The sequence below is a fragment of the Anolis carolinensis genome, chromosome 4, assembly GCF_035594765.1.
Source record: "Anolis carolinensis isolate JA03-04 chromosome 4, rAnoCar3.1.pri, whole genome shotgun sequence".
In the NCBI taxonomy this organism is placed as follows: Eukaryota; Metazoa; Chordata; class Lepidosauria; order Squamata; family Dactyloidae; genus Anolis; species Anolis carolinensis.
This window is the reverse complement of record NC_085844.1, coordinates 63,380,922-63,396,607: the sequence shown is the minus strand read 5'-3', so window position 1 is coordinate 63,396,607 and position 15,686 is coordinate 63,380,922. Positions and strand designations below refer to the sequence as shown.

The following is a 15,686-nucleotide window of genomic DNA, read 5'->3' as shown; positions in this document are numbered from 1 at the left end:
CCGCTTATCAGAGTAATGTAATTTGCATATTTTGAACTAGTAGAATCTGTAGGGTTTTGATAATAAAGACTGTCCATCTAGTTGACCAAGACTTGGTTATGCTATACCTGGATTATTGTAATAGGCTACTTCAGGTTTGCCTTCTTATGCTCACCCTCTTTTGGTTTTAATCCAATGCCATCTGAATTATTTTAAATCTCCCTAAATATTCATGCATCCCTAGCTAGCAGTTTGGGCCAGGGTCTGTTTTGAACTTTTACTTCTGCTCTGTGCTTTAGTCTCCTTCATTTCCTGGCAGTTCAGCTAGTATGGTATGTAACATCTAGGAATCTAAGATATGCAGGCAAAGGATTATTGTCTGTTCCACCAACATGCACCCCTGTGGTTACTGAGACATGTATGATGTGTTGGGGGCTGAAAAATGTTATAAATAAATATTATTGTTAATACTGTGTCTAGTTTAGTTTTTTAAAAAGTGGTTACAATATGAAAAAGCTAGTTAAAATGCAGATTTTTGTTTTCATAGACAGTAAATAAACAGTTCTTCAAAAATTAATAAATTATTTTTCTTTCTTCAAGGATATACGGCACCAATCCAATGACTATCCACATAAAGTTGCGAAATATGCAGAAAATCGAAATCGTAACAGATACAGAGATGTTAGCCCATGTAAGTAAGTTTTTACTTATACTTGAATTAAAAAAAAAATTAATTCCAACTTACTTTGAAAAGTCGCATACCAAAATGTTTCAGTATAACAAAAGCAGGGAAATAGAAGTAAAAGGGCATTAGTTGTTTCTATAAAAGCTTATCAATGTCCAAATATAAATCTCATTAGTAAATTTGATTCATATGTCATTCTTTCAAATGTTGCAAGTAAGGTTATATCTCCTATTTGATGAATCACAGGTTGTGAATAATTGCCTTTCCAGTAACGAAGTGTCAAGCTTTTAGCAGTTAATAAATTCAAATCCTTTAGCCATTTGTTAATTTACAAGAAACAGATAAATAATTCAAAAGAACATGCATGTCCCTGAATATCAAGTAACTTTCCAATACCAAATTTATTCATTCTTTAAAAGGGACAATGTTTTGCTAAGAATGTTTTAGTAAGAGCTATATGGGAAATGCTGTCTTGTTAATAAAAAGTAACACAAATGTTCATGCCAAATAGACTTTATGGAAGAATCAAGATTTGAAAACAGATAAACAAATATTTCATTGAAGGTGTAGACTGATAATGAGCTTGTTATTTTAGAGCAGTCATTTGGTGTTTTATCTTTTTCAATTTTGCCAATGCAGTTTAAATTACTACTACCAGATAAATGCCAATTTCTCCAACTGAAATATTTGTTACAATGCAGAGAGAAATTAAGTATTCAAACCAACAACACACACATTTAGGCTGCAAGAATTGAGTTTGCACCTTATTTTTGACAGATTCTGTTGCCTCAGCCAATTTAAATTTCTTTAGTTCCCCCCATAAAGACACAATAAATTTGGATACTTGGTGTAATACTTCACCTTTAAGTGGCTTGCAAACATTTTTGCTTTGATAAATTGTCGCCTCTGGTCACCTGTATTCCTTACTAGTTTGGGGTCCCGGCGGTGCCCGGGTTATTAGTAGACGGCATTGAGTTGTTTGGGGATGTGAGGAAATATCACTTAAGTTTGGTCCAGATCCGTCATCAGCTGGGTTCAGTGCTGTCTGTATAAGGGTGAACTACAACTCCCACAGCCAAAGATCAATCACCCCGAAACCCTGCCTGTATGCTCAGTTGGGCATGATGAGGCAGTGTGCCAAGTTTGGTCCAGATCCGAAGTCGGCTGGGTTCAGTGCTAACTATATAAGGGTGAACTACAACTCCCAGAGCCAAAGGAGAATCACCCCGAAACCCTGCCTGTATGCTCAGTTGGGCATGATGAGGCAGTGTGCCAAGTTTGGTCCAGATCCGAAGTCGGCTGGGTTCAGTGCTAACTATATAAGGGTGAACTACAACTCCCAGAGCCAAAGGAGAATCACCCCGAAACCCTGCCTGTATGCTCAGTTGGGCATGATGAGGCAGTGTGCCAAGTTTGGTCCAGATCCGAAGTTGGCTGGGTTCAGTGCTGTCTATATAAGGGTGAACTACAACTCCCAGAGCCAAAGACCAGTCACCCCAAAACCCTGCCTGTATGCTCAGTTGGACATGATGAGGCAGTGTGCCAACTTTGGTCCAGATCCGAAGTTGGCTGGGTTCAGTGCTAACTATATAAGGGTGAACTACAACTCCCAGAGCCAATCACCCCGAAACCCTGCCTGTATGCTCAGTTGGGCATGATGAGGCAGTGTGCCAAGTTTGGTCCAGATCTGAAGTCAGCTGGGTTCAGTGCTAACTATATAAGGGTGAACTACAACTCCCAGAGCCAAAGGAGAATCACCCCGAAACCCTGCCTGTATGCTCAGTTGGGCATGATGAGGCAGTGTGCCAAGTTTGGTCCAGATCCGAAGTCGGCTGGGTTCAGTGCTGTCTGTATAAGGGTGAACTACAACTCCCAGAGCCAAAGGAGAATCACCCCGAAACCCTGCCTGTATGCTCAGTTGGGCATGATGAGGCAGTGTGCCAAGTTTGGTCCAGATCCGAAGTCGGCTGGGTTCAGTGCTGTCTGTATAAGGGTGAACTACAACTCCCAGAACCAAAGGAGAATCACCCCGAAACCCTGCCTGTATGCTCAGTTGGGCATGATGAGGCAGTGTGCCAAGTTTGGTCCAGATCTGAAATCGGCTGGGTTCAGTGCTAACTATATAAGGGTGAACTACAACTCCCAGAGCCAAAGGACCTAGCAACCCGAAAGATAGTTGCATCTATCAAGTAGGAAATAAGGTACCACTTATAAAATGGGGAGGCAAATTTAACTCATTTATGATGTTGGAATGAGGAAGTGCCGTCACAGTGGATGATCTCTCGGTTCTATGTGTATATGTATATAATGTGATCCGCCCTGAGTCCCCTTCGGGGTGAGAAGGGCGGAATATAAATACTGTAAATAAATAAATAAAGAATGTTGCCTAAGTACCTGATGTTGCCTGGGTTCATTTGGTAAGGATATATTTTAGAAATAGGCATTGTTGGATTTTGGATTTAAGAATAAAGCTATTATAAAATGCATAACCATATAAACAGAACCATTTATATATATATATATATATATATATATATAAACAGATCACATTATATACATATAGGGCAAACATTCAATGCCCATATTGTGATGAACCATGGGCCTTGTAGTCCTGCTCAGGACATTGTAATCCCTGATGAAGATGAAAACTTGGGTTTTTTACCTTCCCAGTCTGAACTGGATTCCTCTCAGCCAGATCCTTCCCAGGCAGATCTGGAAACCTTGCACCTGCAAGAAAGTTGTGCCCCAGAAGTATGTCAAACAACCCCAGAGCCTACTTCTCCCGTGTTCTTGCGCCGGGAGTTTTGTAAACAACAGAGAAGTTTGGATTCAGCTTCGCGCAGGAGTGCGAGGATAGCAGCTAAGAATGTACCCAATTAACATTGGTTCTCGTGAGAATCTTTAAGGAGTTTAACATCTGGTCTCAGAGTTTAGCTTTCGTTTCTGATTCCCAGAGAACCGCTTTGGTGAGAAAGTTGGACTCTATATAGGTGTTTTGCCCGCGTAGCAACTTGGCGGAGTCAATTCGTCAGCCTACGGAGCGAGTTGTGTCTGGACAGCGCGCTCCGATTCAAGCCTCGCTTCAGCTCAAGCCTTGCCTTGCTATCCAGCCTTCGCCTTGCTTCCCAGCCTTTGTTTACCTACGGACTTTGCCTTGTTTCCCAGGACTAATCCTTGCCTTGGTTCACGGATTTTACCAAGTTATTCCACGGACCTTGTTCTTGTTCTTAGTTACCTTGTTCCACGTTCAAGCCTTGTTTCAAGTATCAAGTTATTTCCTAGCCACGCTCAAGTTTTATGGACTAAGGACCTTGTCATCTCCCCTCACTTTGCTTGGCAAAGTGAGTGTTTCGGTTATTGGATTACAACTTTGGACCTTAATATTTCTTATTGGACATTGCTTTTTTGGACTAATTCTGACCTTTCCTGAAGGGTCTAATTCTGGACTATTTTCTATACTTGTTTTTATTAACTTTATATATTCCTTCAATAAAGATATTAGTTAGATTCTGGCCTCTGTGTATGGTTATTGGTGCCTCTGCCGCCTGGGTCGTGACAGTTTGACTCCGCCCCCCATAAGCACCAACTAACCGAGGCCAGGATGTCTACCGGAGCCGCGCCGGCTGGACAGCCGCTCAGCTACACCATCAGCAAGGACGAAGTGGACCGCATCCGTGACAGACTCAACGCGCAGGATGGAGAAATAAAAGGGTTGAGGGAGCGCGGAGTTCGCCTCCCGGCCATGGCGTTGCCTACCAAGTTTTCTGGAGAAGCTGCTAAGGTTCATGTTTTCCGCCGCCAATGTCAAGCTTATCTAGAGGCCCGTGATGCCGAGTTTCCCCAAGAAGACATCAAGGTGGCGTGGGTCTACAGTCTTCTGGACGGACCAGCGGCTAGCTGGGCGACGGCCCTGTTTGATCAAGCCTCCCCCCACCTAAGTTCAGCACAACGCTTCTTGGATCACCTTAAGGAGACCTGGGGAATCGAGGACAATTTGGAGGCAGCCGGTCACAAACTCCGGCGCCTCCTTCAAGGAGACAGACCCATGTCTCAGTACATAGCCGAGTTCCGCGTGCTGGCCCACAACACCGGCTGGAACGATGTAGCCCTCAGAGGACAATTTCGGGAGGGTCTCAACATTGAAATGCTGGAAGAAATCTCCAAGGTGGATCCTCCCCATTCCCTCGAGGCACTCATTGATCAATGTTTACGGGCTGAAGTCATGATTGCCAACAGGAAACAATGGGTTCGAGGCCAGGGCGGTAGAGCCGGGGCAAAACCCCCCGCTCCCGCCAGTGTTCAGCCACGTCCGGTGTGGAGACCTCCGCCGCCAACCCCATACCCCAGAGGAGGCGAGGAGGTGCCGATGCAGTTGGGCAATGTACGTCCCAGACTAGATGCCGCCGAGAAGGCCCGTCGTCAACGCTTGAACCTCTGCTGGTACTGCGGGAACGGGGGCCACTTCGCCAGAGAGTGCCCAGCCAAAGGGAAGCCTGCCGCCCGTCTTGCGGCGGCGTCCTCCACGGAGTCGAAGGCGTCTGAGCCGACTGGCACACAGCCGGCGGGGGAAGCCAACGACCGGGTGTAGAGAGGCTCGCCAACCCGGTCAAAAAATCCATCCAAGAGCCGCCAACCGGGGTCCTGTTCCTTCTCGTGGTCACATTATGGTCAGCAAAAAGGGGACCCGTCATGATCCACGCCATGATAGACTCTGGAGCTACCAACAATTTCATCGATAGAGAGTATGCCGACTCTCTGGGATTACAATATCATGATTTCAAGAATGCCCGTGTGGTGCAAGCCATAGACGGCCGTCCCCTCAAGACGGGCCCCGTAAGCCAGTGGTCGGAACCCACCAGGATGTGGATAAGGGAACATATGGAAGAGATTTCCTTCTTTGTTACCGAGGTTCCCCATTTCCCTGTGATTTTGGGAATTCCATGGCTGACACTCCACGACCCTAGCATCTCCTGGTCCAACAGAGAACTGCAGTTTGCTTCACCGTACTGCCAAAACCATTGCCTCGTAGCCAAGGTATGCCATGCCACAGACTCCGAGCCCATCATCACCTTGCCAAAGAAGTACTCCGAGTATTGGGATGTATTCAATGAGAAAGAAGCCGAAAAATTACCCCCACATAGACCTTATGACTGTGCCATTGACTTGGTGGAGGGGGCCCCGATCCCGCGAGGGCATCTCTACTCCCTGACTGAACCAGAGCAAGAAGCTCTCAGGGAATTCTTAGAGACAAACCTTCGCAAGGGGTTCATCAGACCCTCTCAATCCCCAGCCGCCTCCCCAGTGATGTTTGTGAAGAAGAAGTCAGGGGAATTACGCTTGGTGGTGGACTACAGAGCATTGAACAATATCACCAAGCGGAACAGCTATCCCCTGCCCTTAATCTCGGATCTACTGGACCGACTTCGAGGAGCCAAGGTCTACACCAAGCTGGATCTTCGGGGGGCTTATAATCTAGTTCGCATCAGAGAAGGGGACGAGTGGAAGACCGCCTTCCAGACTAAATTCGGATTATTCGAGTCCCGAGTTATGAATTTCGGTTTATGCGGAGCTCCCGCAACGTTCCAGCATTTTGTCAACGATATTTTTCAGGACTATCTAGACAGATTCTTGATAATCTACCTGGACGATTTTTTGGTGTTTTCCAGATCACAATCAGAACATGAGAACCACGTCAAAATGGTGTTGCAACGACTGCGGGATCATGGACTTTATGCCAAGCTAGAAAAATGCGCTTTTGATCTACAAGAGGTAGATTTCCTTGGCTACCGCATCTCGCCTCTAGGGCTTTCCATGGATCCAGCCAAAGTTTCAGCAGTATTGGAATGGCGGGCGCCAACTAACAAGAAAGAGGTGCAGCGTTTCTTGGGGTTCGCGAACTACTACCGCAAGTTCATTCCAGATTTTGCCCGCTGGTCCGACCCCATCACTAGCTGCATCCGTGGAAAGCAGCCTTTCCGCTGGACTGATCAAGCAGAGAAAGGGTTCCAGCAACTGAAGAAACTATTCACCTCCCAGCCAATTCTACAGCACCCAAATCCTGGAACCCCTTTTGTGGTGCAAGCGGACGCCTCTGATGTGGCTATTGGGGCTGTACTCTTACAACCGGTGGGAGATCACCTCCATCCCTGTGCCTTTTATTCTCGTCAACTAACCACACCAGAGAGGAATTACACCATTTGGGAAAAAGAACTACTGGCCATAAAGGCAGCCTTTGAAACTTGGAGACATTGGCTAGAAGGGGCCAAATTCCCCATTGAAGTCCACACTGATCATCGTAATCTAGAACATCTAAGAACTGCCCGCAAACTAAATCAGAGGCAGCAACGTTGGGCTTTATTCTTTGAACGTTTCAACTTCCAGATCCATTATGTGACCCCAGCTCAAACCAAGCAAGCAGACGCCCTGTCACGTAAACCGGAATACGCTGCAGGACGCAAGGAGACCTTTGAATCCCAACTGCTACAACCTGAGAACTTTGCCACGCTCACAGTGGGGAACACCAATTCCAGCCCCATTGGTTCGACTTCCCCTACTCCAGGACCCATCTGTGCTCAAGAAATCAGGGCTAGTCAGCAAGCAGATGCCTGGGCGCAGGACCAACTTCGCCAAGGTCTGCATTTTCCCTTTTCGCTTAAAGATGGGCTGCTCTGCTATAGAAATCATGTTTATATCCCACCCGGACCGGGCAGGGAAAAAGCGCTTCGTCTGTGTCATGACTGCAAGCCAGCAGGGCATTTCGGACTATTTAAAACCATGCATTTGATCCTAAGAGATTTTTGGTGGCCCAAGATCCGCAAGGATGTGGAAAAATATGTCAACACCTGCCCAGTATGCCAGCGCTCCAAGATACGAAGGGAGAAGCCCTCAGGGCTTTTACACCCCCTTCCTACCCCATCTCGCCCATGGGAAATCATTTCCGCGGATTTCATCACTGACCTACCACCTTCCTGTGGATTCACCACGATCTTAGTGGTGGTGGACCTATTCACCAAGTTAGCCCATTTCATTCCCTGCGAAGGCCTCCCCACGGCCAAAGAAACTGCGGATCTATTCCTTCAGCATGTTTTCAGACTACATGGATTGCCCAAGAGTTTAGTCACAGACCGTGGATCTCAATTCACCTCTCGTTTTTGGAAGGCACTACAAAAACTACTGGGCATAGACTCTCGCTTATCTTCAGCTCATCATCCCCAAACAGATGGGCAAACGGAGCGCACCAATGCCACTTTGGAGCAGTATCTTCGCTGTTATGTAAACTACCAACAGGACAATTGGGCTTCTCTGTTACCACTGTCTGAGTTTGCCTACAATAATGGAGTTCAAGCTTCTACAAAAGAAACGCCGTTCTTTGCAAACTACGGTTTCCATCCACGTTTCTTTCCCCCTGTCATTGAAACTTCAGAAGTTCCCGCAGCAGAGGATTGGCTGCAGGAACTCACAGCAGTGCAACAACTTTTGCTCCAGCAACTGGACCAAGCCAAGGAGGACTATAAACGCCACGCTGACAAACACCGCCAGCCGGGCCCCGAAATCAAGGTAGGAGATCGGGTTTTTCTGTCCACTCGCTTTCTGCCCTCCCACCGCCCATGCCGGAAGTTAGATGCCCGCTTCATTGGCCCCTATCCAGTGGTGGCGCAATTAAACCCCGTGACTTTCAAACTCCAACTTCCGCGTTCAATGCGCATTCACCCAGTGTTTCACCGTTCCCTGCTCCTTCCGGCGGATGGTGTGCGTCCAGATACAGACCAACCGGCCCCCCCTCCTGTTTTGATGAATGGGGAGGAGGAGTTCGAGGTTGAGGACATTTTGGATTCTCGCTTTCATCGCCGCCGCCTACAATATCTCATTGACTGGGTGGGTTTTGGCCCTGAGGAACGCTCTTGGGAAGACGCCTCCACAGTCCATGCTCCTGATCTAACCCGTCGCTTCCATCTGACCTATCCCACCAAACCGCGACCTCGCACCTCGGGGAGAGGATCCCAGTTTGGGAGGGGCCCTGAGGAGGGGGATAGTGTGATGAACCATGGGCCTTGTAGTCCTGCTCAGGACATTGTAATCCCTGATGAAGATGAAAACTTGGGTTTTTTACCTTCCCAGTCTGAACTGGATTCCTCTCAGCCAGATCCTTCCCAGGCAGATCTGGAAACCTTGCACCTGCAAGAAAGTTGTGCCCCAGAAGTATGTCAAACAACCCCAGAGCCTACTTCTCCCGTGTTCTTGCGCCGGGAGTTTTGTAAACAACAGAGAAGTTTGGATTCAGCTTCGCGCAGGAGTGCGAGGATAGCAGCTAAGAATGTACCCAATTAACATTGGTTCTCGTGAGAATCTTTAAGGAGTTTAACATCTGGTCTCAGAGTTTAGCTTTCGTTTCTGATTCCCAGAGAACCGCTTTGGTGAGAAAGTTGGACTCTATATAGGTGTTTTGCCCGCGTAGCAACTTGGCGGAGTCAATTCGTCAGCCTACGGAGCGAGTTGTGTCTGGACAGCGCGCTCCGATTCAAGCCTCGCTTCAGCTCAAGCCTTGCCTTGCTATCCAGCCTTCGCCTTGCTTCCCAGCCTTTGTTTACCTACGGACTTTGCCTTGTTTCCCAGGACTAATCCTTGCCTTGGTTCACGGATTTTACCAAGTTATTCCACGGACCTTGTTCTTGTTCTTAGTTACCTTGTTCCACGTTCAAGCCTTGTTTCAAGTATCAAGTTATTTCCTAGCCACGCTCAAGTTTTATGGACTAAGGACCTTGTCATCTCCCCTCACTTTGCTTGGCAAAGTGAGTGTTTCGGTTATTGGATTACAACTTTGGACCTTAATATTTCTTATTGGACATTGCTTTTTTGGACTAATTCTGACCTTTCCTGAAGGGTCTAATTCTGGACTATTTTCTATACTTGTTTTTATTAACTTTATATATTCCTTCAATAAAGATATTAGTTAGATTCTGGCCTCTGTGTATGGTTATTGGTGCCTCTGCCGCCTGGGTCGTGACACATATACACACAGAACCGAGACAGAGACAGATGCAGAGACAATTTAACCTTCTCCTGAGGGGATGTTCGATTCTGGCCACAGGGGAGAACAGCTGCTTCATCATCCACTGTGACGGCACTTCCTCATTCCAACGTCGTAAATTAGTTAAATTTGCCTCCCCACTTTATAAGTGGTACCTTATTTCCTACTTGATGTGGTGCTACTTCCATCAGCCCAAGATCAACCTATTTATGTACTGCCGCCTGACCTTGTTGAAGGAGAGTGCTGTATCCAAAAGACCCAGGCAAAAGCTGCCCTGTTTGGAACAGGGAAGATGGCTGCCTCTTTTGCGGCCTAGCACAATGGAGCCAGCCTGCAAGGCCTGAAACGTGTTAGCAAAATGATCAAAAGAGGCTTGGATTGGGGCTTTGGGGGCTAGAAGTGTTCATAAGCATATCGTTAAAAAGATAATAACAATGTTCTCTGCTGTCTTTTGAGGAAAGTAGGGCCTTACAAAGAAGTTGAAATCTGAGGCAAGATGGCGTCCTCCTTTTCGGCCTAGCAGCATGGGGCCAGTCTGGAAGGCCTTAAACATGTCAGCAGAGGGGCCAAAGGGGGCCATCCGTTGTCAGTGGGTTCATGGGTCCTAGGGGTGATGTGTGTCAAGTTTGGTCCAGGTCCGGCCTTCCTGATGGTCCCAGTGGTGTTTTGGATTACCAAAGTGTAGGCCAAATGCTGTTAACTGTCCCAAAGCTAACGTCGTTCTGAGGAGAGAAGTAGGCTGAACGAAGCCAGTTGGTAGTAGTTTTTGCCTCAGCAGTCCCAGTGGCCTGTGAAAGGGGAGGCCAAGCAGAAAGCTGACCCATATTCCACCTGGCCAATCAAAACGCGAGCACATATTCCGCCAGGCCAATCAAAACGCTGATACATATTCCGCCAGGCCAATCAAAACGCTGATACATACTCGCATACAAACATTCACTTTTATTATATATATAGATAAAGTCAATAATCATCACCTTATCTTATTTTGAATGTCACTTTTCACACTGACTAGCAATTTGAAGCAGGGAATCTATAGAAATATGGAGAAATTGAACAACTGGAGTAGACCCAAACATTGTTTAACATTGAAAACTGAGTGAGCTCTTTCACTTTCTAGTTGAAAATCAGAGAGCAAAACCAACAGCATAAACATGTATCTAGAAATTTAATTAGATAATTTTATTTCTTACTTGCTTCTCGTGGCTGGTTACAACATAGTTAAACACATAATCATTGTAAGCATTCTATAAAATATGCATATTAAAATGTATTTCTATGAAATACATATTAAAATACACAGAATAAATATTAAAACACAGGGCCCGAGTTTAAAATTCATGATTAAAACAGGCTGGGTAGGCCTGCCTGAAGAGATAGGTCTTCAGATGTGTTTAAAATTCCAACAGCTCTTCTGGCAGGTCGTTCCAAAGTCTTAGTGTGGCCGATGAAAAGGTCCTCTGGGTGATGGTTGCCAGTCGTGTTCTGGTAAGTTGGAGTAGCCGCCTCCCAACAATTTGTACTTGGCATGGAAATTAATTAATTGATAGCTAGTGGAATGCTTTTAGGATAGGTGTAATATGCTCACTCCTGGATGTTCCTGTAACCATTCTGACTGCCATATTTTGATTCAGCTAAAGTTTCCGAGGTTGGTACAAAAGTAGTACTGTCCAACCTTGAAGCGTGCACTACCATCTTTAAGTCCTCCAAATCTAGGAAAGGATGCAGCTGTACTATCAGCCAAAGCACTCCTGACCATCACATCTACTTGGGCTGACATTTGGAGAGATGGATCTAGGTGCACTCCCAAGGTGCAATACAATCTTTTAGGGAGAATGTAATCCTTTGGAAAATAGCTTCCAAGTCTCTCAGGGCAATGATCTGTAGATTATCATGTAAGAGTTTCTATCTGAGAAATCCAGGCAAAGAAAAGTCTATTGGAAACATTCATAACCATTTCATGAGCTTGTAACCATGTTTTCTAGGGTGTTGCTCTGCAATTCAGCGATTTGTATATGGTTTACTAATGTGCCCATTGAATCTTGAATTTCCTTAGTTTTAAGGAGTTTTGCTTAAAAATTTAAATAGATTTTTGAATTGATGACTTAAATTATTCTTTAAGTATAAATTTCAGCTCAGTTACTGACATAAAAATAAACAGTCATAAGCCTTCTGCAGAAATGATAATCCCTTTTTGCAATGATTAATATTCTGCCTCTTTTATATGGAATTCAAAATAGTGTGCAGTTAAACATAGGATGCCTCTTCTGCTCATGTGCTGATCAGAACTTTCATGTTTCAGCAAAGCTGCTGCTAGAATCCCCTGTTGTCCAATATTATTGTCTAAATTTCCAACTGAGCTAAAGGCAGCTTTTCGGTTAGGTATCTCTTAACTCCCTATATTATGATTGCCTGGAACTTTTGTTAGCTATTTCACTTAGTGGGCATAATCGTATGCATGATTCTCATACAGTCCATTGTATTTTTGACTAGAATATAATTACTGGCTGTAGATGTTTAAAGGATTAACTAGACACTTTTAAGTAAGTACAAATATAGTATTGCTACCACTTGTCACAGTTACCTTCAGAAATTATTTTGCTGGAAGTAGGATAAATTCAGTATTCTGTTTTAATGTTTCTGACAAGCTCCAAGGATATAAGAATGCCTGATAAATACTTCTAAAATCCTGCTGAAGTCTGTAAGACCTTTCTAAGATTAATGGTTTATGGACCAGTACTGACAGATTAGAAACTGTTATACTTAGCAAAGTGCTTTGTTATAATTGCTTTTAGAAGGGTGTGTTTACATAAACTTTTACTTGAATAATAAACCTTAATTATGTGTACATACCATTATATACCGGCAGTAAAACATTTAGCATTTCATTTGCTAGGAAGCAGACAGTGGTGAAAAAATGCTTGGCCTGGAATATTGCAATCCACCAATAAGTAAAATGCAATTTTCTACTCTTCTTTTATCTTGTTGAATTCAGATACCCTGTTTCCCTGAAAATAAAGCAGTGTCTTATATTAATTTTTCTCTCAAAAGATGTGTTAGGTCATATTTTCAGGGGATGTCTTATTTTTCCATGAAAAAGAATTTACATTTACTGTTGAACAAAAAATTGAACATTTATTATATACTGTGCACTAGTTGTCATCACAAACCAGCATAACCAGACAAACTGTGAATCCTATCAATAATTTCTTGTTACTACCATTATTTCCATATACAACAATCTATGGTACGTACATTTACCAATACCGCATACTCTGGTGTTCTGTTTGGCGTGCATGCTTCCAAACAAAAACTTTGCTAGGTCTTACTTTCAGGGGAGGCCTTATATTTAGCAATTCAGCAAAACCTCTACTAGGTCTTATTTTCTGGGGATGTCTTATTTTCAGGGAAACAGGGTATTGGTTCTTTCAGGCAAATGCTTTGTCCTCTGCATTTACCATGTAATGTCATCACTGGGTTGAGAACACTGTTTTCCTTCTCACACTGAGGTATGCCTTAATTTATATGTAACAGTAGCACATCTTTTTAAAGACATAAACCACTGAGCACCTTTATTTATTTCCTACATGATGTGCTGTAGGCTATATTTCAGAGGGAGTAACTGGCTTAGGATACCTCTATGAAATTAATGGTGTCACCATAAGTCAACAGGACTTATATTTAGCAATTCAGCAAAACCTCTACTAGGTCTTACTTTCAGAGGAGGTCTTACTTTCGGGGAAACAGGGTAGGTAAAGTTTATCTCCCAATTAACTACAAGGACATAACAAAATTAGCATATCGTCTGTGAAATTCTGATCTCTTTTCTGTGGTTAAGAGGATATGAGTTTTAAAGGACATTTTAATGTATTGGCTATATTTTAATTATGTTTTTACCATACTGTTATTATTTAATTGTTTTTTAACTTTTATATTGCTCTTTTTTAGATGTTAGCCGCCTTGAGTCCCCATGGGGAGAAGGGCAGAATATAAATAAAGATAATAATAATGATTAGAGGAAATGACATTTTAGTGTGACTTGTGGTTATGTAGCTAGTGCTGGAAGAAAGGCTCAGCATACTAGAATTCAATTGAAATAAGGAAATATTTCTTGTCTGCATGCCTCTCTGTCCAGATGTAGGGGATGACTGTTTCAATATCTCTGGGTATAGTAGCAGAAATTTAAGAAACTGTGGGGCATTTTGTATGGTAGTGGTAGTTAATACATAGCTTTAGAAGTTTAGGTTTATTATACTGATGGCCTGAAGTACGAAAATGAAACAAAATAATTGCTTATATATTAAATCAAACTACAACTACTTGGTGATTCAATGGTTAAAGCACTACTTACTGACATCATATTTCCGAGAACAGTAGTACCAGTATGTGTGATTTACTATAACAAGATCATAAGTTTTTTCCTGTTGGCAAATGGCATGTAGTGTTTACAAAGACTTTGGTTTCTGTCCAACAGAAACATTTGACTTCCAATAAATTGATACATGAAAAGAAAATCTTAGTGCTTTAATTTCCAGGGATGATAAACAATTTGCTTTGAAGGAAACCGTATTTAATTTTTAAATAGTTTTTATAATACACATTCATTGTGGTTCTGTTTGTAGGAAAATAGTCTGAATCAAATATCTTCAGGTATTTTTAGTATAAAATTGCTTTGTCTTGGAAACTCTTAGCTTGCCTAGATTTTTGTATAGGAAAAGAATTGAGGGCAGTTTCTCTACTTGTCAGTAGAAGTGTGATGATTTGTAAAGAAATGTTTCAGGTTAGCCTTCAAAGAAAATCATTTACTTCTTTAAAAAAGAGTAAAATTAGAACCAAAGTTACCATGCATTAAACTGCGGGTTTTCTTTTTAAAAAATTCAGATAGTTGTCTGACATTACTTGGTTTTTAACTGTGGTTATATTTCTTTTCAGTCTTTCTTGAAGTTAGGGTTAATGACCTGTTTTTTTTCCAAGTAAACATGTCTTCATTATCAACAAGTCCTGTAGTTCCTGATAGTATTACATCAGTCAGAAGCACTGCTAGTTGTTGCTGCAGACCAGATAAGATGCTTATCTTCAACTGCTATAAAATATGTTCATATAAGTATTGTTTGTTACTTGAAATTGAGCATGAAAGAAGACAGTTTTGAGGGGAAACACTCTTCTTTTAGGCAGATGATAAGATGATGGAAATGAGGCTTCTGGCAGTAGTTGCTAGAAGTACTGATGGGGAGGGTTAATTTTAGCAATCAATAATTGATATATGGGCTAAAATTTGACATGGCCACAAGTACAGGCAGAAATTGCTGCTTCAAATTGTAACTTTGCAGTGAATCCTGTTGAGTAGCTTTTTGAAAGCCTTTGCTGGCACTCACAGTTTATGTCACAGATTTTCCCCAGTCTTGCAAAAAACAACTCAGGGACTCATCGCTGTATGAGTACATAATCTTAGGTAATTTCCTAAGATCATGATGTCAAAAGGTTCAGGTTTGTAATTTATTACCTGTCTTGAAAGAACAGAAAATATATTGCAAAATTGTGTCTACTGTTTGATCTTTGAGATCATTGGCATTGAGAATTCTTATGCCCAATTGAATAGAAGAGAATAACAACCTACCTATGTTTAAAATACAGAATAATTAAATTCTAGAGCATTTATGGGAAAACTTTGGCCCTCCAGGTGTTTTGAACTTCAACTCTCACAATTCCTAACTGTCAAGGACAGAACGCCACCAGATAAGATTCAACACAGTTTATTAAAGATACAGAACCAAAAATGCTCGTAAAAAAACAAAAAGCTAGGCAAACACTCGCCTTCAATATGAAAAGTCACTCAAAAACGGTTCAAAAGCTAAACCGGATTAAACAGGAGTTTAATCCGGGTTAAACCAAAAATGCTTACTTCAGCCTGGGACTTTAAACAAACAAAAGCTGGTAAATAAAGATTCAATAGAACATAAATACTGGCAGCAGATTCCTCTCTGCTACTCAACA

At 43.0% G+C, this 15,686-nt stretch overlaps 2 protein-coding genes across 4 annotated transcripts in view; one reads left to right on the top strand and one right to left on the bottom strand.

Moving 5' to 3' along the window:
* Nucleotides 1-15,686, top strand: part of ptpn2 (protein tyrosine phosphatase non-receptor type 2) — a 40,849-nt gene that overhangs the window by 11,162 nt on the left and 14,001 nt on the right. Inside the window, exon 2 of the mRNA XM_008108707.3 lies at nucleotides 580-670. Coding sequence (XP_008106914.2) covers nucleotides 580-670 — 91 coding nt within the window. The remainder of the gene's footprint in view (nucleotides 1-579; nucleotides 671-15,686) is intronic.
* psmg2 (proteasome assembly chaperone 2) overlaps nucleotides 10,615-15,686 on the bottom strand; it is a 28,638-nt gene continuing 23,566 nt past the window's right edge. For 2 of the 3 annotated variants that reach the window (XM_062980552.1, XM_062980553.1), the window contains exon 8: nucleotides 10,615-14,775. In XM_062980552.1, coding sequence (XP_062836622.1) covers nucleotides 14,599-14,775 — 177 coding nt within the window. In that variant the 3' untranslated portion in view covers nucleotides 10,615-14,598. The remainder of the gene's footprint in view (nucleotides 14,776-15,686) is intronic. The other variant, XM_062980554.1, reaches the window with a different exon arrangement.